General features: G+C 54.6%; 2 protein-coding genes across 2 annotated transcripts; one reads left to right on the forward strand and one right to left on the reverse strand.

The window, feature by feature from the left end:
* Window positions 1–750: 750 nt before the first annotated feature.
* LOC102250420 (chymotrypsin-like elastase family member 2A) lies at window positions 751–12055 on the forward strand. The gene is made up of 8 exons (XM_005886181.2): window positions 751–805; window positions 1070–1158; window positions 2379–2476; window positions 3595–3723; window positions 5606–5742; window positions 7704–7849; window positions 8846–8998; window positions 11960–12055. The coding sequence occupies exons 1-8, from the start codon at window positions 766–768 to the stop codon at window positions 11975–11977; spliced, it is 810 nt and encodes a 269-aa protein (XP_005886243.1). The 5' UTR covers window positions 751–765; the 3' UTR covers window positions 11978–12055.
* Window positions 12056–12758: 703 nt separating this feature from the next.
* Window positions 12759–23045, reverse strand: CASP9 (caspase 9, apoptosis-related cysteine peptidase). The gene is made up of 9 exons (XM_014533288.1): window positions 23028–23045; window positions 21347–21737; window positions 20947–20981; window positions 19916–20092; window positions 19388–19477; window positions 19158–19305; window positions 14954–15133; window positions 14250–14359; window positions 12759–13368 (listed from the first exon to the last, which is right to left on the reverse strand). The coding sequence occupies exons 1-9, from the start codon at window positions 23043–23045 to the stop codon at window positions 13276–13278; spliced, it is 1242 nt and encodes a 413-aa protein (XP_014388774.1). The 3' UTR covers window positions 12759–13275.
* Window positions 23046–23589: the final 544 nt, after the last annotated feature.

Here is a 23589-nt window from a genome sequence, read left to right on the forward strand (position 1 = left end):
ACGGCCTAGAAGAGCATTCCCCAACCTTGGCACCATCGACATTGGCAAGGAGATCATGCCTGTGTGTGGTAGGATGTTTAGCAGCATCTCTAGTCTCTACCCACCGGATGTTCATAGTACCCCTCCCGAGCCACGACAATCAAAAATGTCTCCAGACATTGCCAAATGCCCCCTGGGGAGTGGGGGGCAGTACCAGCCCCATGGAGGACCACTGCCCAGAATGCTTTTCGTTCAGCATGCCAGCTTTGTCTTTGAAAACTCAACTCCAAGGACCAACAACCCATCTTTTTCTTCTTACCCAGCTACCCACCGGATGCCCATAGTACCCCTCCCAAGCCACGACAAACAAAAATGTCTCCAGACATTGCCAAATGCCCCCTTGGGGAGTGGGGGGCAGTCCCAGCCCCATGGAGGACCACTGCCCAGAATGCTTTTCGTTCAGCATGCCAGCTTTGTCTTTGAAAACTCAACTCCAAGGACCAACAACCCATCTTTTTCTTCTTCCCCAGCACATAACACAATCTCTTGGAAGCAGATTGAACCCATATTTCAATATCCACCTTTGGCATCTTTTTCCAAGGTATTTCCAGGGTGACAGATGGGAGAAAATGGAAAAACAATATTTGAACACAGGCCCTGTTTTCCACTGGGCTTTGAGAAAATCCCCACCTTGTGCACTCTTAGTCTATCTCCGGCCGATAAGACCGCTCATAAAGCCAGGGCCCCAGCCAGGGCCCCCAAGTCCAGGATTCCTACGGACACACCATGATCAGGGCGCTGCTGCTGTCTGCACTGGTGGCTGGAGGTAAGCCCTGCCACCCAGAGGCACTGTCCCAGGCCCCTGGTGGGATTGGGGACGGGACTCCCCTGCCCACACTGGGCTTGGTCCTCTGGTTATAAGAAGGCTGGAGTGACATTCCAACGACAGGCAGCAAAGGGCAGGACTCTATGGCCTCTCAGGACCCCTCTAGAACAGGATTTTCTCTTTGGAGTAGGGGGAAGCAGCAAGTGTAGGTGAGATTACTTGGGTCACTGCTTCCTGGACTCACAACCCTTTCTCTTTGCACAGCTCTCAGCTGTGGGCTCCCCACTTACCTGCCCCATCTGCCCAGGGTGGTTGGCGGTGAAGATGTGAGGCCCAACAGCTGGCCCTGGCAGGTGAGTCGCCCGCACTCCACTTCTTCCCTCCCTGCTCCCACCACCTCACACCACCCCTGTGCCCTCCACCATGGGGTCTATTGCACTGGCAACGATGAGAAAATTCACCAATAAAAGGTGAATTTTTTTTTATCACGTTTCATGATCACGTTTCTGTGGCCTTGGTCAACCTTGGAGGGTAGAGGAAGGGGTACCTTCTCCAGCTGCAATAAGGAGCCCCCCATCCAACTACCCGTACATATGTGTGTCCATAAGCACATGTAGTGTGGGGACATGAGTGTGTACATATGCGTGTGCAGGTGGTCATAGAGGTTTCCTGGAGAGGATAATCTTTTTAAAAATATATTTTTATTGATTTCAGAAAGGAAGGGACAAGGAGAGAGAGAGAGAAACATCAATGATGAGAGAGAATCACTGATTGGCTGCCTTCTGCCCGCCCCACACTGGGGATCGAGCCTAAAACCCGAGCATGTGCCCTTGACTGGAATTGAACCCAGCACCCTCCAGTCTGCTCTATCCATGGAGCCAAACCAGCTAGGACCGGAGAGGGTAACCTTGGCCACACACCTGTAGGAAGTGAAGAAGAAAACTATGCTAATACCTGGGAGAAGAATCTTCCAGGCAGGAGGAACAGCAGTGCAAAGGCCCTGGGGTAGAGTGGGCTCGGTGTACTTTTCCATGCCCTGGAGGTCGGTGTGGTGCCGGTCGATGCTCTATCCATGGATCTAAACCAGCTAGGACCGGAGAGGATAACCTTGACCACAGCCTGTAGGAAGTGAAGGAGAAAACTATGCTAATACCTGGGAGAAGAATCTTCCAGACAGGAGGAACAGCAGTGCAAAGGCCCTGGGGCTGAGTGGGCTCGGTGTACTTTTCCATGCCCCGGAGGTCGGTGTGGCTGGAGCAGAGGGGAGTGGGAGCCCATGAGGTGAGGGCAGTCATGTAGAGCTTTGTAGGCCTTTGTACAGATCTGGATTTTACACTGGAGGGTCTGGGAAAAGAAGAAACATGGATATTTTGTGTTAATTTTAATTTTTTAATGTTGCATTAAAATGTTATTGATCCTGATTCCTGAGTTTCTTGGTGCCCCTTACATTTCGCACCTGAGATGAGTGCCTGGCTCACCTGGCCCTGGCCCTGCTCTCAGGGATGGGGGATGGGACGCTGAAGAGCAGGAGGCCCAGTTCTTTTGGCTACCAGAGCACCATGCTTCTCCCCAGGTCTCCCTGCAGTTCAGCTACAATGGCCAGTGGCGCCACACCTGCGGAGGGACCCTGGTGGCCCAAAACTGGGTCCTGACCGCTGCCCACTGCATCAGGTAAGTGCTGTTCCCAGACACCCAGCGGCTCACCCCGCCAGCCAGCGTTCATCTCCAGGGTCAGCCCCGGTGCCCTGAGCCACCCTGGATAAAGGAGCCTTGCAAATATCCACTTGCCTGGCCAAGAAACAAGCTTTCGTAGACCTTTAGTTTGGTCTACTGGGCAACTGATGGATCAATAGGTGGCATAGACTGAGTGCCCTGTGCAGGACACTGAGCAGGCATGTTTGGGGGGGAAGGGGGGACTCATTTCCTGCCCTCCTGGGGTACTGGGTGTGGCCTCTGGATCTGGACTTGTGTTCCCTTGAGCAATTTGAATGACTTCTCCAAGCCTCAAAACCATCACCTACAAAAAAATGCGGATTAAATGAAACGATGTGTTAAAGGCCTGGCACTTAGTAAGTGCTCAATGAACGCCAACTGTTTCCATTACGAAGGCCCACAGGAAAGAAAGGTTCCCTGACATTCATTGTCCACCTGTCTTTTCCCCTCCTTAAGACCTCTGCTTATCGCGCCCCAGCAGGTGCTCAGTGGCATTGGCCTTGGGTTGGTATGACTCTCTCCTTGCCTGGAGGGGTCCCTTCTCCTCACCTAAGTTATAAGCTTTAGGAGGTGGTGGGGGAAATAACAGGCCTGAGAGTCAGGAGTCCTGGCTTCGAGTTCTGGACTCTCACTAATTAGCTGTCAAACTCTGGACCACTCCTCTCTGAGCCTCGGTTTTCCCACCTGAAAATGAGAAATTTGGGAGATTAAACTGAAAAATGCCCTTGAGAGCAAATGACTCTGTGTTCTCTGTACCCATCTCATTTCCTCCATAGTAACATAGAGTTTACATTACTATAACTTTTCTTTTACATTGCAGTTTATCGTTAGTATCGTTTAGTTATCATGCTTGTATAGTTATAGTCATTATGTTATATGATAACTAACCAATTGCCTCAGGGAAGAATAATTCCCAAGTGCCAACTAGTGGCATACTTGGGCCCATCCCAGTGTTATCCAAAGCCAGGCTTCTGGAGACCGTGCAATGAGGTGTCCCTGCCCATGGGGGAGGGGGGCGCAGAGAGAGGACCAGACAGCCAGGAGCTGACCCTCTCCGCTCGCCTCCCTTCTCCCAGCTCCTCCAGGACCTACCGCGTGGTGGTGGGCCGCCACAGCCTCTCCGTGGACGAGCGTGGCTCTCTGGCCGTCAAGGTCTCCAAGATCGTGGTGCACAAGGACTGGAACTCCAGCCAGCTCTCCAAAGGGTACCTCCTGTCTGGGCGCACTTGGGGGCGGGGGCAGCAGGGGCACAGACAGGAGGGTGTCTCCCAGAAGGCAGCCCCTCATTTGTTCCTTCTGTATGGAGAGGGAAGGAGCTCTGACCTTTATATGACCTTTAGAAGTAGAGCCAGCCCCAAAGATGCCTGGGATGAGGGTGTGAGGGAGAGGCAAAGACTGTCAGGGCCCCCTGGGTCTCCTGCCAGTGAAGCCGAAGATGCCCTGTCCACCCCGGGCACTCACTGACAAGGTATCGATTCCAGGCCAATCCCTGGGGACACAGGGATGGGTCTGCAGGCCCCATCAGAATCCAGTGGAGTAGGACACAGTGTCTCCTGCCTTCCCCCACCCTGTACCCCTCCCTCCAAGGCCTTTTACATTTTCAAAGAGACCCTGAGAGCCTGCGGGGACAGCCTGGGGGTGATGGACACAGGCAGATGACCAGGGTCTCTATGCTCTCCAAGGCCCACAGTTATTATCCCCCCTTTCCTCTCAGATGGTCAGATGCCATCCTATGCCCACCCCAAGCCTTTACTGACCCCCCATGTACCATGCCATGCTGGACACTGGACTCTGGGTGCGGGACACACAGAGGGGCACAGGTCACCGTGCCAGGTCGCAGGGAGCTCAGGGCATGCGGGTGGCAGTGGGACAGTGCGAGGTGGTGGTTAGGAATTGAGCTTCTGGAGTCTGGTGGCTCAGGTATGAAAGATGACTGCCGACCCCGCCTGGGTTCCTTAGCTTTTCTGTGCCTCGGTTTCCTCTTCGCTAAAAGGCGGAGAGTAACAGGGCCTGCCTCTAGGGTTGTTGTGAGGATTAGATGAGATACTGCATGTAAAGCACTTAGACAGCGGCCTGGGAGGAGGGTGGCCCAGACTTCCCGGGGAAGGGGAGGAGGAGGAAGCGAGGAAGGAAAAGGTCCCCTGCAGAATCCACCACTCGCTCCTGCCCGTTCCTGCTCTCAAGGGCAGGCCAGCGGAGGCGCATAGTTCGCTGCTTTAGGGGTTAGCTGCATCATATGCAGAGCTTCCTCCCTCGCCCTTGGGGGTCGATGCCCCTGTTGGCTGGGACTGTCGTCCAGATCCTCCACACGTGGCCTCCCCGTGTGGCCTGGCTTCTTCGTGACGGAGGCTGGGTTCCAAGCACAGGGGCCCCGAGGACCAGGCGGAAGCTGCATCTCTTCTCACGTCCTAGTCTCAAAGGTCACCTGGTGTCACTTCCTCCACATTACAGGCCCCGGGCCCGCTCTCAATCCAGGGGGGAGAAACCCAGACCCCACCTCCTGATGGCCAGAGCGTCTACATCACCTCGTAGCAAATGGGCTAGGAGATCCCACTGCAGCCACCATGGAAAAGGCACCTGCTCATCACGAACCGTCTCCTAGACAAGAGCGTGAGAGTAGGGAGGAGCCTGGGCAGACTCAAGGTGGGAGGAGAGCACGGAGTAAGGGCAGAAGGCCTTTGCATCTGAGCATCTCCTGCCGTTTTCTCACTGAACACAGGGAGTAGATGGTCAGGACAGACATCACCAATCGGGACATGTGTCCTTGTCAACACAGCCCAGCAGGCAGCCATGACTAAGCCATCAGAGTGGACATTGCAAGACAAAACCTCCCTGCCCGCCCTGTTCTAAATAATCCCCTGAAAGGCTCTCAGGGGGTATAGGGCTCCAAGCTCCACCAGAGACAAAATGCAACCTGGGGTTTAGAGGCAGCTGCTCCCCAGTCCCTCGGAGCCCTGGCAGAAGGAAGCCTCGCAGTCAGGCTGGCCAGGGAGGGGCTCCGCGGTTCCAGCGGGGGCCAGACCAGAAATGAAATTAAGACAGGCACAGTCAGCCCTCTCTTTACGCTCTCCCACTTCTCCGACCCAGGAACGACATTGCCATGCTCAAACTGGCCAGCCCTGTCCCCCTGAGTGACAAGATCCAGCTGGGCTGCCTCCCTCCCGCCGGCAAAATCCTTCCCAACAACTACACCTGCTACGTCACAGGCTGGGGAAGGCTACAGAGTAAGTGGGGGCCGGGAGCCCCAAGGGTTGGGAGGGAGGGAGGCAGTATCGCCCTTGTCCAACCAGGGGCTCTCTCCACACTCTCATCCCAGGGTGTCTGGCAGAAATGCTGGCTGCCTGGGAGGGGCAGGATAGCATGGACTGATAAGCAGTCAGGCTGCCTGGGTTCGAACCCCAGCTCCTCCACTTGCTTGCTCTGGGACCTTGGGTATGACCTTGGGCCTCTCCATACCATGGTTTCCTCATCTGTAAAATGGGAATAATAACAGCACCTACACCACAGGGACCTGGGAGGTGGACTGAAGGAGGTAATCCATGGAAAGCACTTAGGACAGTGCTTGGCACATAGTAGGTGCAGTGTGATAGTTGTCATGTCACTGTGACAGAAGGAGGGTCATAGTGACCACATGACATCTGGCTAAGAAGTTTCTCTGTGTGGCCCAAGGCCGGAGTCCGGAACAGCATCCACTCTGCGACCTCAGGCCTCACAAATGTCCCTGGGGCCCTCATCACACCCTCCTCTCCACACATCAAACTTACCTGTCCCACGGGCCACCGACTTTACTGCTCAGACCTGGCTTTGTGTGAGTCCTTTTGACATAAACTCCAGGGTCAGAAAGCCAGTGATGGTAGGCCCCAAGACACAGAGGGCCTGCCTTCCCTTGTCATATCACCAGAGGTCTGGAAGGCTCACGCAGGTAACTGTCCCTTTCACAATGACATAAACCCATTAGTATAAGTGAGGTATTTTCCCAGAGGTACGTCAACACACATGCACTCAAATAAGTTACTACCGCCCTCTGGATGGGCGTATGTGCAAAAACAAGGACACGTGGAAACTCAGCAGAAGTGAGAAGCAGGGGAGGCGTCACAAGCACAGCCTCTTGCTCATTTACCCAGAAAGCAGCGGGGCAGAATGCATTTCGCTGGAGGCAGCGAGAGCCAGGGAAAGGTCCACATGCTTGGCTCTCGGTCCCAGCTCTGTGGGTGAGCTCTGTAACGCTGGGCAAGCCACTCTGCAGCCTCAGTTTCCTCATCTGGCAAAACGGAAATACAGGTGGCAAGATTAAAAGAGATGACAAAAGAGATGTGACAATGCTTTATACATTGTAAAACATTATACGTGTTAATTATTTATTCAAGTGGTCTTGGGCAAGCTGCTTAACTTCTCTCAGCTTCAAGATCCCGTCTATCATACAGGAAAATACATTTACTGTGAGGTTTAGCATGTTTTGAAAAGCCTAATAAAGCACAGGTGTAGGATTATAATACTATTAATCCTTGCCATAAGTAGCAGTGATAATAGTAACGGAGGTGATGGTGACAGTATCATTAGGGGCCATTAGGAAAGCCCTACCTTAACCACATTAGAATATTATTCCCAACTGGGACTCGAAATGCCAGGAGGTTCACTGTTATATTTAAGGTAAGTGATAGAAGCCCATGAAAATAGCCAGTCTCAACCAAGGGCAGAGACACAGCCAGGCTTCAGGAACAGGAGAGAATCAGGGGCTGGAAGACTAAAAAACTCCAGAAACCCTCTCTCAAAATGTCTTTCTTGGTAGATCTACTTCATTCTTCTCTCCCTAGAGGAAAATGGCGCCACTGCCAACCGCTCCCAGGTTTACAACCTCTCTGCCTGGGATTTCTGAGTTCTAATCCCAAATTCCCAGGGAAGGAGTTCATTGGCTGAGGTTGAGTCAGCTGTTCACCCCTGAACCAATCATCAGTGGCCAGAACACTAACCAATCAACTGTGAGGACACAGGATAAACAAACATGGCTGCTCCCCTTGCAACCATGGATGGATGGGAAGTCAGAGTGACCAGAAAATAGGGCTGGGCAGGAAACCCAGCAGGCGTCTACTACTTCCTTAATTCTCAGCAGTCCCTTTGTCCCTGTAACGCTCTCTCTCTCTCTCTCTCTCTCTCTCTCTCCTTCTCTCTTCTCTTGTCTCATCAGCCAACGGGGCCACTCCTGACATCCTGCAGCAGGGAAAGCTGCTGGTTGTGGACTATGCCACGTGCTCCCGCTCTGACTGGTGGGGCAGCTCCGTGAAGACCAACATGATCTGTGCTGGGGGCGATGGCATCATCTCCAGCTGCAATGTGAGTGCAGGAAGTCGGGTGCGGCCCCTCCACAATGAAATGGGGCTGGGGGTGGGGAGAGGCTCTCGGGGGTCCTAAAATCTGCCCCCTGCCTGCCAGCAGAAGCACCGGAAACAGCTCCAGACATTCCCGTCCCTGACCTGTGTCCTTGTTGTCTCCAGAAAAGATGTTTTGAGATGTTCCTTGTAGTATCCGCCCCCTCCCCCCGCCCCCTCACTGCTGGGAAGTCCTTCCTTGGGTCTCACTGGGGTCTCTCAACACCGTCATCTCTCATATTCTCCCCTCTGTGTCGGAAGGGAGCCAAGGGGTGCATGCTCTGGGTTAGGGCCTTTCTAAGTGACTTCGGGCTTATCTGTTGAATTAATTGCACTCATGGCCCAGTGTGTCCCTTGTGGTAGCTGCCACAGAGCCTCCCTGGAGAGAGTGTCCTAACCAGAAGGAACTGCAAGGGGGTGGACCTTGTATCAGAGTGAGGGCAGAGCAAGGAGCCTCACATGTCCTGCCAATCACACTGTGCCCTTCACGCTGCCCCACGCAGACCAGCCCCCGGCAAGGTCCCTCATCATGGGTGGAAATGGCCGGTGGTGGTTGAGCGCCCGCCATTCTAACTGTGGGTTGCAGTCTCTGCTCCTTCACTTATTGCCTGTACAACCTCAGGCAAGTCACCACCTCTGGGGGCCTCAGTATTTCCTGTCAGTGAAATGGGAATACTAACACTTACCACATAGGTTTCGGTGAGGATCCGTGAGATGAGGAGTAGGAAGTGCTTGGCTCAGGTCCAGGCACCCAGAAAGAATAAAGGTTCGTTCTTGTTGGTATTATGGTGCCACCTTGAGCTGTGACCATAGGGGCTGGTCGGAGACCATGGCGACTTGTGGCGGAACAATATAAACATACTGCAAACGTGGGAACCCGGGTCTCTAGGGGCAGCCCCTCCCCCTCCCAGCACCCGCCCAAGCTGCCAGGCCCCTCCTGACAGAGCCCCGCCTTCCCCAGGGGGACTCCGGAGGACCCCTGAACTGCCAGAAGGCCGACGGCCAGTGGGAGGTGCACGGCGTGGTCAGCTTCGGGTCCTCCCTCGGCTGCAACTACTACCACAAGCCCTCTGTCTTCACCCGCGTCTCCAACTACATCGACTGGATCCATTCGGTAAGAACCAGCTGCACCTCGGGTCCCAAGGGCCTGCGCTTCCTGACCTGGTTCCATCTCGGGTTGGAGGACCCCCTCCTTCCTCCTGAGAGCCAGGCCGGAGCCCCTAGAGGAGGCCGCAGACCTGGGCAACCCCTGCGCGGCCCCCTACGGGCCCCACAATTTCTGTGTGGATGGAGTGAAAATGCACGTAGAGATTGACAACAGAGGACAGTCCTCAGGCACTAAGAGTGGGTTCCTTAGGCTTAGTGGGGTGTTCTGTGTTTGCTTATCTGTGTGTCAGCCCAGACCCCACCTTCCAATGCTATCAGCGTGTTTATCTGCAAAGGCCAAAGCCTGGTAGGATTCTGCACGGGACTGGAGGTTTCCTGGGAGGCGGGGCTTTCCATTTTAGATGGGAACAGGCCAGACGAATGGGACTCAGCTGGCCTCACTGTTATAGTGAATGCGTCCCTGAGAGCTGTCTCCTGGCAGCTCAAAACCAGGACCTCATAAGCTTCCACGCCAGCCCAATTCCTATTTTAACGAAGAACACGCATTTATAATAATGACCATAAAAATTGTTCTTTAAAAGACTGGCACCAATCTTGGAAGAAGTGGGGTTACAATCAGCAGCAGGTCTGAGCAGCCCCAAAGGGAAGAGTCATCACAAGAAAGGCAGGCCTGGCCCTGGCCGGTTTCCTCAGTGGTTAGAGCATCAGCCCTTGGACTGAAGGGTCTTGGGCTGGATTCTGGTCAAGGGCACATGCCTCCATTGCAGATTCAATCCCCAGCCCTGGTTGGTGTGAGTGCAGGAAGCAACCAATTGATGTGTCTCTCTCGCATCCATGTTTCTCAAAACAAAAACGAAAGCTGGGCCTGGGGAACGTGGGGACATGGGAGGAGGAGGCATTGTACCTAGTGATGGCTGCTGGGAGGGAGGACACTCCATGTTGATTAGGGGCACTTTTCCCCACCTCCTGGCATCACCCCCGCCTCAGTTTGCTCTTCTGTGAAATGGACTTGAACACGACCAGGACTCCTCTGTGGGTTTAGGAGCCAGAGCAAGTGGGAGCCGGGTGTTTGTGGCCAAGCCCCACAGAAGGGGAAGCTGGCATCTGATTTCATTATTTTAATTTTCAAAAACTATTCAACTGACTCAAAGTGACACTGTTATAAAACCAAATATGAAACCACAGCCATGAGCATGTGGTCACAGGGAAACGAGCCATCAGACGGGCCCGTCAAAATAAGCAGGTGGCTGCCTCCGAGTTTCCCATTCCCGCTCGCCCGCTCCTTGCTCATCCGTCTGCCGCTGGCACCGCTTTCCAACAAGTGTCACAGACACCAGAGATTCCAGGCAAGTTCGTTGGAGAGAAAAGTGTAAAATCAGGCACAGAGTGGCTATTCACTGGTAGGCTTTTGTCTTTGTGTTGTGTTGTGTTGGGTAAATTGGGGGAAAGCCACGATTCCGTTTTGGCAGAGGAAAATTGGAGTCTGGCTTTTAAAGTGTCACCAGCATTTCAAAGGAGCCTGGCCCAAGACGGGCTGGACGGAAGGATGCTTAGAGGACTTTTCCCAGACACGTCCCAGGATCCTTTCCCAGCCCCGCTGCCATGTGAGTCACCGGGCAGCTGGTCCTGGCAGCACCTTCAGGGCCCAGAGCAGAGGCCAAAGGCAACTGTCCTGAGTTTTTGTCCCAGCATCAGCTGTTCGCAGGGACAGACACAAGCACCACAGAGGAGGCCGCAGCCGAAAGCATGGCCAGATGTCAGAGGGGATCAACCGGAAAGTAAGCCTTTGCAGGCAGCGAGGCAGAGGTCCTGGGTTCACGGGACAGCAGCCAGGCAGGCACCTGTGCCTGTAACGGGTGCCAGGAGTGGCAGAACCAAGCAACCAGCTGTCCCCTGGTGGAGGCGGCCTGGCAGCTGCAGAGGCTGGTGAAACCTTGCAGCGGTCACAGCCCAGCGGCACGCCCGGTGTCACCCACAGGCGCTTGGGAGCACCAGCCCAGACAAACGCAGACGGGTGTCAAGGTCAGGAGGTTGCCCTGGAAAGGCAGGAGCAGGAAAGTGACAGGAGACAGGTGGCCGAGGGCAGTCACCTTCTCAACAAATGTTCACTGAACGACAGCAACACATGAGTCTTCAGCGTTCACCACTTTATTTTTATTTTTACTTGAGAAGGTAATACATACTCTTTACAAAAACATTAAAAGAACATAGGAGTATATCAAGTAAAAAAAATATGCCAAAAAAAGGAAGAAAAAAAATAGTACTAGTCCCCCTTGTCTCGCATCACCAATTCCACCCCCGCCCCAGAGATAATCATTGCTAACAGAGCCGTCTTCTGGACTTGGTTATGTCCACCTATACACACTGTCTTCTAACCAAAAATAGGATTTTACTCTTCATACTGTTCTGCAACTTAGTTTTTTCACTTAACACCAAACCACATCTACACGTGAGCACATATATTTATGGCATCCTTTTGAACAGCTAAATAATATCCCGTAGTGTGACTGTAATGAACGAAGCTTCCCCCTACTTCCTGGTTCCCACCCCCACACGGCCACAGGGACATCCGGGACATGCATTCTTGCACACGGGTTGAGCATCTGCTATAGCCGTCCAGCAGCATCTCCGGGTCATGGATGGCGTGTGAACACGTTTCAGAGGAAGCGGCTAAACCGCCTCGGAAAACAGGCTACAGCAGCGCTATGCAAACCGCGGTGCCTGTTAACAGGTTCAGGGCTCTCGAACCCTTTGCGAAACCCATGGAATCAAAAAGCTATCAGTTGTAGGCGTTCTCGCGCAGGTCGGTGGAAAGCTGTGATAACTAGAACTCCTCGGGCGAGCCGAGTGCTGCTCCACCCCGGCCGCCTCTGGTTGACCGAGCAGAGCAGAGGCTGGAGGAGAAAGCCGGCCACGCGCAGCTCTGCTCTGCTGGGTTAACCTGCTTGTTTTCTGACGTGTCCTGCAGGTGATGGAAAAGAACTAACCACCAGAAGTTCCCAGCACTGTTTCAAACTTGGACAGGCCCCAGAGGAAAATAATAAAGTGACAACAACATGAATCACACCTGAGTGAGAGTCTTATTAGCAAACCATCCTCACATCCAAGGCTCCAAAAGCAAGGAAGAGGCCAGATCAGGATCATTCAAAAGACCTCAGGGTTGGGGCCTTCTCTGGGGTGGCCAGCCGATCATGTCCCTGTCCCCAGTGCAGGCTCCTCTGGCCAGGAAGGCCCCTGGAGGCACAGGCTGGACTCAGAAGACCCGGGTGCGGCCAGGTCTCTCCACGGGTTAACTGGGTTCCCCTGGACAAGCCACCTGACCTCCCTGAGTCTCCTCCTGGGATGGGGTAGGGGTGGGGGTCAAATGAAATGTTTTGAAAAAAGCAAGTCTCCTTTATAAGGAAGAACAAACGGTTGAAGCAGAATGAGGGGGCAAATAGGTACAAGAGAGTCCATAGTCACCTGAGGTTTATTTTGTTAAGGATATTGCAATGCAGGAAAAATTAATAATTTTTAAGACTTCATTTAAGATTCACAGATGGCAGCTGTTCAGACCCCAGTAGTCCCAAACTCGCTGCTCTAAGAGATGCTGGTTTGTGTGTAGCTAAAACATCCCCACAGATCAGTGGTTCTCAAGTGGGGGCCCACCAGGGGACATGTGGCGATGTCTGGAGGCATTTTTGGTTGTCACTGTCCAGAGGGAGATGCGACTGGCAGTCGGGGCAAATGTCACCGCAGGCACCTCCTGGGTAGACGCCAGGGACATGTGGTGTCTGGAGGCATTTTTGGTTGTCACTGTCCAGAGGGAGATGCGACTGGCAGTCGGGGCAAATGTCACCGCAGGCACCTCCTGGGTAGACGCCAGGGATGCTGCTAAACATCCTACCATGCACAGGACAGCACCCACCCCCAGCAGAGGAGTGTCTGGCCCCAAATGGCAGAGGTGCTGAGGCTGAGAAGCCCTGCTCTACAGGAAATACAAGCATCAGACCCGGTCGCTAGCCAGGCAGCCAGCCATGAGGGGGGCGGGAGGAGCTGCACGCCATCCACGGCATTCTTCTGCTCCTCTCCCTCCATCGTCGGTCGGTCGGTGGCTTGTCTCCAACTTGGAAGCTGCTAAGAGCCTGTCTGCCACCAGCTGAGAAAGAGCAGACCTCCAACGGCTACAAAATCCTTCCACAGGGGACAGCCGGAGTTGAAGGAAAGCCCAGGCCTCTGCAGACACCGGGCGGAAAGCAGGAAGGTTAGGGGGTAAAGGGTCAGGCGGGGTCGGGGGCCCTGGCGTCATGAAGTTTTAAAGAAGAGTTTTTTCCGGAGGAAATTAAAACACCCAGGAATCTGTTTGTAAATGCCTTTCTCCGAAACAGCATTAGCGACCTGTGAAAACACGACCACGGGGAGCTCTGTGAGTTCCCTCCATCCAACCAAGAATTCCTTCCGTTTCTGGAATCCCAGAGGGGTGGGGGCATGTCTCCTAAGGAAGCACCTTTAAACGGCTCAACTGCAGCCTCCTTGGGTGGCTGGGGGTGGTTAAAGAACAAACATCTCAACCAAAAATTCAAAAAAACCTCAGAATTCAAAATTTCCAAATTCAAACCTCACCAAGTTCACCTGCCCATGGCACGTGGGGCCCTGCGCCTGGCTTTTCTTCTCCTCTCTGCTCAGCAAAGCAGAGCCAGAGGCGACGCAGAAGACAGGAGGTCCCTGCCCAGACAGCCCCCTCTCACGGCACAGACACCTGAACAGACACCCACGTGCTCTGGGACCCTCAGAGGGAGCCACTGCTCTGAGTGGGACCTCACTCAGCGAGGCTGGGCCTATCAGGACATCCTCGCTGCTCTCTCGCTGGGGCCTCACCCTAAAGAGGAGCCATGATTCTGGAGGGTCAAGAGTATAGGACCATGCAGTGGGGCAAAGGGTGCAGGGACAGCCCGTGACCTGCCTTCGGGGTGCCATGCTCTGTCCACTGAGCCAGCCCACCCCGGAGCTGAGGACGGGCTCCGTCGGGGGAGAGGGGAGCGGAAGGTGTCAGCCTGGGGACCTCGGAGAAGCCGAGGAGGATGTGGCCCTTGGCATAAGGGGCCAATGTCACCACAGGTAGTAACATCTCGCCTTAGAGAAGTGAAAGCCCTGACGCGTGGCAAGCCAAGGTGTGGCCTCGGACGGGGTTTCGCATCTTTTACCTTATGTCTGCGTGCTCCCCCCACCACCCCGCCCTCCCAGCAGCCTCCCCTCTCCTTCCCAGAGGCGGGGCTCACCCGGAGCAGGAGGCTCTGCAGGTCTTCCGAGTGAGCCCACTGCTCCAAAACGCCAACCAGGGTCTCGATGTACCAGGAGCCGTTGTTGGTATCCCTCCAGGAGACAAAACCTTGGGAAGGAGAAAGGCCGGGCGTTGTTGGAGCCACCCTGCCCCATGCATGCAGGCGGGCCCCCCCACCCCCAACTCTGACCCATTCACACATCCAGCCCACCGCTCTGCGCCCTGTCCCACTCCCCTGTCCCGCGTGCCATCTTATTTCATCCTCACCACCACCTCGTGGCGTTGGCTAGGATTCCAGCTTTCCAACAAGGACACCAAGGCTCAGAGAAGGCAAGTGACTCCTCCGAGGGACCAGAAAGGAAGGACACTAACTCCTGCCCCACCTGCCACGTGCCGGGCACTGCGCTCAGCGACGTGCCAGTCACCTCGAGAAGCCCCGTGACAAGTAGGATCATTGTCCCACTTTAAAGATGAGAAAACTGAGGCGAGGCCAGGATGCGGAGGCACACAAGCCCCAGGGCGCATTCCTCCATAAATTTTGTATCCCCGGCGCCCCGCCTGCCTGGACCCGAGGCTCAGAGAGGTGAAGTAACTTGCTCAGGACCACACAGGTGGCAGGAGGGGAACGGAGACTCGGGCCCAGGTGTTTGCTCTCACAGCTGCTACTGGGACAGATGGGGGGCCCCTGGCGGATGCACTCACCTGGGAAGGTGGAGTAAGACACGAAGATGTCACTCGGTGTGGGCAAACTAGACACGGCGTCCGGCTGGTCGTAGCGGCCGGGGTGGTCCTGGAACGGGAAGGCGTCTGGCTCCGGGTTACCGTCAAGGGCCCTGTCCTCAGGGGAAGCGGAGACCACCTCAAACCCATGGTCTTTCTGCCCTGCAGGGAGCGAAACCAGACAGCACTCGTCACGGAAACATACAGACCACAGCTCGGGCCCCATGTCGCCTGTCCCAGCCCAAGACCGCCCGTTCCCTCTGGAGCCGGGTTCTCGTGCTGGGCAAACACGTGTCGGAAACCGAAACAGAAGCTTTACTTTTGTCTACGACAAGCGTTTTACACATTCATTAAGTAAAATTTGGGGGCAGAGGGTGGAAAGATGCAGCTATAATGTAAAAAAAGCTATAAAAAGTTACAAGGTGTGCACCCAAAAGAATTCAAAGCAGGTGTCCAACGGAAAACGTGTACCCAAAGGGTCACAGCCGGACTATTCCCAACAGGCAGAGATGGGAACAGCGCCAAGTGCCCATCCACAGTGACTGGATGAAATGTGGCAGAGACGGTGGACGGAACAGTGATCAGGCTCAGAAAGAAACGGAGCCTCCGCTGGTCCCCAGCACAAGTGGGTGAACCGTGGGAGCACTCGGAGTGAGAAAAGCCGGACACTAGAGGCCTCGGAATACAACTCCATGTGCAGAGCAGGCAAATCCCCGGAGAGGACAGCAGGTTCACTGTCGCCAGGGGCTGGGAGGAGGCGGGGACGGGTACGGAGCTTCCTTTTGGGGTGATGAGAAAGTTCTGGAATCAGATGGTGGTGATGCGAATGTACTCCATGCCACTGGATTGTATACTTAATGGTTAAAATAGCAAGTTTTATGTCATTAAGAAAACAAGTCACAGTATTTCAGCCTTACAAATGGGAAGGAGCCCTACCGGTTTGGCTGAGTGGATAGAGCGTCGGCCTGCGGACTGAAGGGTCCCAGGTTCGATTCCGGTCAAGGGCATGTACCTTGGTTGCGGGCACATCCCCAGTAGGGGGTGTGCAGGAGGCAGCTGATCGATGTTTCTCTCTCATCGATGTTTCTAACTCTCTATCCCTCTCCCTTCCTCTCTATAAAAAATCAATAAAAATATATATTTTTTAAAAATGGGAAGGAAACTCTGATGCATGTTACAGCTTGGACAGGCCTTGAGGACATTCTGCAAAGTAAAACACGCCGGTCACAGAAAGAAGGCAGTTGAAAAGGCTTCAGAAAAGAGAGGTGGAGGCAGAGTGGCCCAGAGGGTCCCTGAGGGCAGGGTGTCTGGAGCAGGGGCCTGGGACCCAGCCTCCAATGTGAGACGGGAGGACAGTCCTGGTGGGAAAAATGGCCGGCGGTTTGGGTGGCTCGACCTATGGTGGGAAATAGCAAGGAGGGAGGGAGGTCACAGCTCACCCAGGAAGCTGGGGTCCCGTCTGTAGGAACAAAGATGAGACAGTGATGGTTCTGGCAACCCCATAACAGCAACTCCAACATCTGCTGACCCCACACCCCACACGGCTGAAGCTCAGAAACTTGGTAATTTGGGTTCTCACAGCTCACGGGCAGGGCCTTATATCTTCCTGCCTCTCGGCCCCCCTGCTGTGCCCCAGGGAGGCCCCCATGCCTGCAAAGGGGGCTTGAGGGTGTGGAAGCTGGACTGCAGCTTACTCAGGTCGCTGCGTCTGGTTATTTTCTTGGTTGAGATTCTAGAATCTGGGACTGACCTGAGTGGACCAGGGGAGGGGACCTGAGATGTGAACGCGGGACTGTGGCCGGGGCCGCCTGGGCAGCCGGGTGTGGGGGTCGGGGGGCACTTCAGTGGACAGTGGGGGATGACTAAGAATGGCCTGAGGAGACAGAGGTGGGCAGAGGGACTGCCCGTGAAAAGCGGAGCAGAGACAATAGGATCCGAGAGGGGACTCTGGGGAGAAATGAGTGGGTCGGACAGGGGACGCTAGCCGTGTGTATTCACGACTCATCCTCATTCTACAAATCTGATGCGAAAGCCTAGCTCTCAGGTTACGCACTGTATGCACAGCTTTGTTCTTAAGGAGCCTCAATCAGATTTCGCTCACAGATATTTTCATACGGTCCTATCTCAAATTCAGAACTCCCCGGGAGGCGGGACTAACTCCTTCCCCGTCAGCAAGAACATTCAGTGGGGAGAGGACCTGTTGGCTGAGCACCTGCAATCCACAAGCACTGCAGCATCCTGCGCCTACGCCTGCCTTCTCGGCAGGAGCTCTAACAGGAGCTCTAACAGGGCAGGCCGCTCAGCATCCACCACATGCATCGCCATGCGGTGTCACCGTGCACCATGCTGCTTACTAACCCTCCACACCAAAGTCCCCCACTTGGACACGGGTTTCCGCCCTGGTGCCCCCACTGCCTCTCCGTGAAGAGCGTTAGAGGATTTTTAAATGGTTTTACATTGTAACAACAGGGAACTCTAAAACAGCAACCAGAATCCAGGACAGACTTTCTGCTGCATGTCAACAGGACACCCCCGCCAGACACACTGAGATGGGGACATGTCTATTTCTGTTCTCAGCTGACAGGCCGCCCCCGTGTGGCCACAGCGGTCATCACAGGCTCCTGCGGGGGCTCCGCAGGGACCAGAACGCCAAAGGCAGCTGCATTCCAGCGTGGGAACCTTGGTCTTCCCAGCGAGTTGTTTGGGTTTGTTTTTTCATGGCGGGAGTCTACATTATTTCAGATTTCACTCGCAGATATTTTTATATGCTTCGATTTCAAATTCAAACAATTAGAATCTACATAAGATGCAACCAAACTGTGAGCTTTGTGCCAGACGAGGACCCGGCTGTAAGGCAGACAGGCCTGTCCCTGCCCTGGGAGAGCTGACCAGGGCATGAGGCTGTCTCAACACAAGAAGGTGCTGTGAGCCCTGACCGGTTTGGCTCAGTGGATAGAGCGTCGGCCTACGGACTGGGACTGAAGGGTCCCAGGTTCGATTCCAGTCAAGGGCATGTACCTTGGTTTCGGGCACATCCCCGGTGGGGGGTGTGCCGGAGGCAGCTAATCGATGTTTCTCTCTCATCGATGTTTCTAACTCTCTGTCCCTCTCCCTTCCTCTCTGTGAAAAATCAATAAAATATATTTTTAAAAAGAAAAGAAAAAGAAGGTGCTATGACAGGGAAGGACAGGAGCGGCCGGAGCACAAGAGCCAGCTAACCCTGAGGTTGGAGAAAGCAGGTGTTTAGGGAAGACTTCCTGGAGGCGGTGACAGTTAAGTTTTAACCAGAAGGATGGATGGTCAAGAGTTGGCCAGGAGACAAGGCAGAGGATGGCACAAGGAAAGGCAGAGGAGCAGGCCAGAGCCTGTGGCAGCCCGGGAAGGTTGAGCAGCGCTGGGCAGGCACAGCATGCTGGGTTTGGGGAAGCAAAGGGGCTGGGGCCAGATCACCAAGGGCCTTGTGGGCCCCACTAAGGAGTCCAAAGACATGGCAAAGATCCTCCGTGCTACTGAGAATGGGTATTGGGGCGGGCACGGAGCTGGAAGACGGGCTAACTAACTTTCCCAGAAAGCTGGCCTCCCTTTCTTGGGGGTAGTGGGAAGGAGATCTGGTTGAGGGAGCTCAGGAGAATGACAACAAGGAAAGTGAAGGAGTTTTTTCTTTTTCTTTTGTTTTTAATCCTCCCTCGAGGACATGTTCAGAGAAAGGAGAAAGGAGAAGGGAGAGATAGAGAAACATCAATGTGAGAGAGAAACATCGATCGGTTGCCTCCCGTGCATGCCCCGACCAGGGATTGAATCCGAAACCTAGGTACATGCCTTGACTGGGAGTCAAACCCACAACCTTCCAGTGTACAGGATGACACTCCAACCCACTGAGCCACACCGGCCAGGGCTGAAGGAGTTGTTCTTTCTCCTCCACTTCGTTTATTTTTGTCAAGTCTCTGGCGTTGAAGGTGCCAACGCTGCAGGAACCTCTGCGTTGAGACCTCGAAAGGCTGGACAGAGCTGACACCTACTCTAGCCAGATGTAGGTGCTGCCGCTCGAACAACAGCGACCATGTCTGGGCCCTCTGCCTGCCTGGAGAGACCCCTTGGATATCGTGGGGGGCTGGATGGAGCAGGAGGCAGGCGGCGGCTCCTAACCCACCCGCTTCTCCCGCAGGGCGGCTGAGGACCTGCTTACCTCCCCCGCAGGCCTGGATGAAAAACAGCTTGGGCTTCCCTCCCAGGCTGGGGCAGCCGGTCCCGTTGAAGATGTTCACGATTCTCTCCACAGGCACAGGACACCCATCTGTGCCATAAACAGCCCCCGGGAACTGGAGGTGGCTGGCCTAGAAGACCAAGAACCCTGGTTACAAAACCAGGAAGCCGGGGAGGACTCCAACAGCCTGCCCGGGAAGCTGAGGCCCCTACCTGGCAGCCGTGAGACAGGATGACCACCACGCAGCAGTCCAGGGCCCTGTGGTCCCGCCGCGCCAGCTCCATCAGAGCCTGGACCATTTCCTGCAGAGAGAAGGGTGCAGGTGAGCCTGGCGGATCGGGTCCCCATCCTGGGCACCTGGGCAGAGCGCCTTCCCTGCTCCCAGGGCCAACATGGGAGTAATGACACTCGTAGCAGTCACAGCAGCCACCATTCTTGGGGCAAAGGTGCTGTGCTGGGCACTGTTCACTTAATCCTCACAGCGACCCTAGGAGGCGAATCCTGTTCTCTCTGTCTAGACAATGAAACGGAGGCTTGGGAGTCACCTGCAAGGACCAGGAGGGCCAGTCCTCCACCCAGGGCTCTCTGAGTCTGAAGCTTAAATTGGAAACCACTGGGCAACACTGCCTCTCATGGTCCTACAGACCTAAGGGCTAGTCCTGGGGAGTCCCCTGCATGCAAGGTCCCTCGCAGGGAGTCCGCCCCGCCTCGCCCGCCTCTCTGCAAGGACAAGGCCTCACCTTGGCAGTCAGGTCGCTCTCCACCTCCACCGCGAAGTGCAGCAAGCGGAAGCATCTTTGCAGCTTCTCGCAGTCCACGTGGGAGCCCTTGCGGGTGCTGAGCCCCGACTTAAGGCAGAAGTTCACGTTGTTGATAATGAGGCAGTGGCCACAAGGGTCCGCGTTCAGGGCGTACGCCTGCCAAGCACAGGGACCAACGTAAACCGGGGTCTCACTGCTCTCACCAGGCGGGAAGGCGGGAAGGCGGGAAGGCGGCCCCTGGGTTTCACTCGGGTGGCGGGCAATCGGGAGCAGTGAGACAGGAAAGGGGTCTGCCCTTCCTCTGAAGGAACAGCGAGGTCTACGCCCAGCATCGCAGGGCTCGGCAAATAGACTGCAAAGCAGACCGAGGGGAGCACTAGGTGTGATGTTCAAATCGCTCAAAGTGGGGAGATCAGTTCCCACGACCGTGCTCAGGGGTGGGAGCTGCTAGCTTAGAAATCCAACACCACAGGCATGCACCCCCAAAGGACCTTACAGACCGCCCAGTCCAGGGGAGCACTGAGAATCATGTGGGTGGGCAGGCTCATGCCCAGGCCCGCCTCGGAGCATTGATACCACTTCCTCCCCAGGCTCAGCATTTCCCTTGTAATCCTCTCTCCCATCAGCCTGTTCATTTTGTCTGTGGTATGTAGCACTCTTTATACTCATATATTTCTTCCTAGAAACATATAAAGTATCCCAGCACAGAGGCCAGAGCAGTCACACAATAAACGCTGTGAGTGAGCGAGTGAGTGACTCGGCCTGGGGTGGTGCCACAGCCAATTCTGACCCCCTGACGTCACAGATGAGGAAAGGGCAGGGTGGGCCAACCTGCTCCAGAAAGAGCTGAGCCAGAGTCAGGAAGCTGTAGGGGCCTGGGACGGGGACCCTCTCTCCAGCTGGGCTGGGTCCCCTGAGCTCCTGACACAGCTGCAGGGAAGGGCCTGGGGAGTAAGGAGCAAGAGGGCCCAAAGCCAACGCAACTGGCCCCAAATCATATGAATGCTCACCAAATCAGCGCTTCCCCTCCGTCGCCCGTGAGCACCTGGAGAGAGAGACAAAGAGGGAAAACATGAATGTCAGGGTCCAACAGGGGAGGGGCAAGGGACTCTGGAGCTGAAGAACACAATGAATAAAATAAAATAAATGCAACAGAGAACATCAATCTCAGACTTGGTCAAATAGAAGAAAGAATCTGTGATGCAGAAGACGAGTCATTTGAAAGTACCCATTCAGAAAAGAATACATGCTTTTCAGAGGAGGGGTTCCCAAAATTAAATCTTCTGTAGACTTGCCAGAATATTCCACCTATCTCATATGAGTATTCAGAAAGGCAAAACCAAAATTAAATTCGGAACTTCAGCCTGCCCGGCTGGACCAATGGTCACGCCCACCTCTCTCAGTACTCACGGATATCACTGTATCCTCCAGCACCAATGTCCACTGGCCGGGGCACCCCTGGTCTGGGAACCTCTGGATAGAGCTCCTCTGGCCCCAACGCCACTGGAGTGAGTCTGCCTGGGGTCAGCTTCGACGGATCCTGCTTCACTACTCTTAGCTCCTCTGGTCTGACCACCACAGGCCTGAGGTCCAGGGGTCTGATGGCTTCCGGATTCCGCCTTGCTGCTTGGCTACTCGCTCTCAGCAGTGAAGCCAGGCTCTGCTGGCCTGTGTCCTCCAAGCAGGAGATGAACAGAGGAAGGGCCTGACTCCCTCGAGTCTCCAGATCTATGACCAGCTGCCTGGCCTGATCGCGCCGAGACCCAGAGCCGGCCCTCTGTTTGGAAAGAAACACATGGCGCTATTTATTACCCACACACTTTCCTGTGACTCTCACCCTGTCCCCCTATTTCCCAGATAGCATAAATCTATAAACAATCAGCCATATGGGCAAAAACTGAGCCTGCCTTTGCTTATCTATTCATTCAGTATTTTGGAGGCATCTAGTATGTGCCCAGGGCTGTGCCAAGTACTGAAAATACAGCAGGGAACAATCTCGGTCCTCAAGGAGCAAACATCGTGTGGGGACTGCACACAGATAAATCAATAATGACACAGCGAAGAGAGAGGTGCCCCCGGGGAAGCACAAGGGACTGGGAGAGTACAGGGGCATCCAACTCAGTCCTCAATGGTCAGAAAGACTCCCAGCAGGGGACCTTAGCTGAGGCCCTAGAGCAGTGGTCGCCAACCTTTCGGACCTCGCGGACCACCCGGACCACTGGTTGGCGACTGCTGCCCTAGAGAATATTAGGATGTGAATAGCAAGATGTAATGATGGAAGCAGAGGCTGGAGGGATGTGGCCACAAGCCAAGGAATGCTGGCAGCCTCTCAAAGGAATGGATTCTCCCCTGAGCCTCCAGAAGGAAGCAGCCCTGCTGACACCTTTATTTTAACCACTTAGGACTCACTTTGGATCCTTGACCGCCAGAAAGGCAAGAAAATAAATATGTGTTGCCTTAACAAAAAGAAAAAAAATAAGGAAGTGTGAAATAGGAAATGTAAGTTGGGATGGGGAACAGTAGTGAGGGATGAGGCATTTGTGTGGTCATGTCAAGGAAGCTGTGAGAAGCCACAAGAGTTTTAAGAAGGGAGTGACAGAATCAGATCTGCCTTTTAGAAAATTCCTCCTGGAGGCAGGGAGGACAGTGAAGGGAGTGAGCCACAGCCAGGTCGGGTGGTGGCAAAGATGGAAGAGAGAAGTGAGAGGGCAGACCACAGAAATAAGGAAGGAGAATGGACAGGATCTGGCCATTGATTGGGTGGACGGTGAAGATGGAGAAATGGTTAAGGTTGACAGGTGTGGGGATGGAGAGGCAGGTCACTGAGACAGGGAGTGGGGTGGGAGCAAGAAGATACTGGTTATCTGCTGGTTGTCCTCTGAGACCCAGCACTGGGCAAGTTCCTCTGGATCCACAGGAATAAGACACGGCCCTATCCTAATGAACTTACACAAGTTCCTTCAGCAGCACTGCCCACGGGAACCTTTTGAGATGATGGAAATGTTCTTTGTCTGTGCTGTCCAATACGGCAGCTAAACAAGTGCTTTTAAAGAGAACCTCCAATGTTCAACTTTATTATTCCCTCCACTACCTGCATAAGGCCGTTCATCTCCAAAACCCCTTACAAAACATAAACTTAACACATGAGGGGCTGGCCAAGGAGGACAGGGCACAGCCAACTACAACACGTGAGCCCCTATTCTGTGGCTGGCACTCTGTCTCACACCCGTTATCTCATTTAGCCCGCAGGGCAGTACTAATGTTGTCCCCATATCACAGCCCAGGAAACTGGCTCAAAGAGGGTGACCTGCCCAGGGACAGGGTGCCAGGCAGTCTGTCCCCCAAGTGGATGCTGCGGACCTCCATGCTAGAGGAGGGGAAACAAACATGCCTCCTGCTGGCCAAAGCACAGCGCTGCAGCAGCAACAGTGCCCGCTGATGTGCAGGCGCGGGATGGCTTGACCAGCCCTCAGAGAAGCGTCTGGCAATGAATGCAGTGGGCTCGCTGCCGGGAAGAAAAACGAGGTTCCCCACAACGGTACTGGTTGGCACGGAGGGGGGATCTCGGCCATTAAGTTACGTTGTAGCTCCAGCAACCCTCTCCGCGCGGCCTCGCCGTCCCCGTCCGTGACTGAAGTCTGCGCCCGGCAAGG

The sequence above is a fragment of the Myotis brandtii genome, unplaced genomic scaffold, assembly GCF_000412655.1.
Source record: "Myotis brandtii unplaced genomic scaffold, ASM41265v1 scaffold96, whole genome shotgun sequence".
Classification (NCBI taxonomy): Eukaryota; Metazoa; Chordata; class Mammalia; order Chiroptera; family Vespertilionidae; genus Myotis; species Myotis brandtii.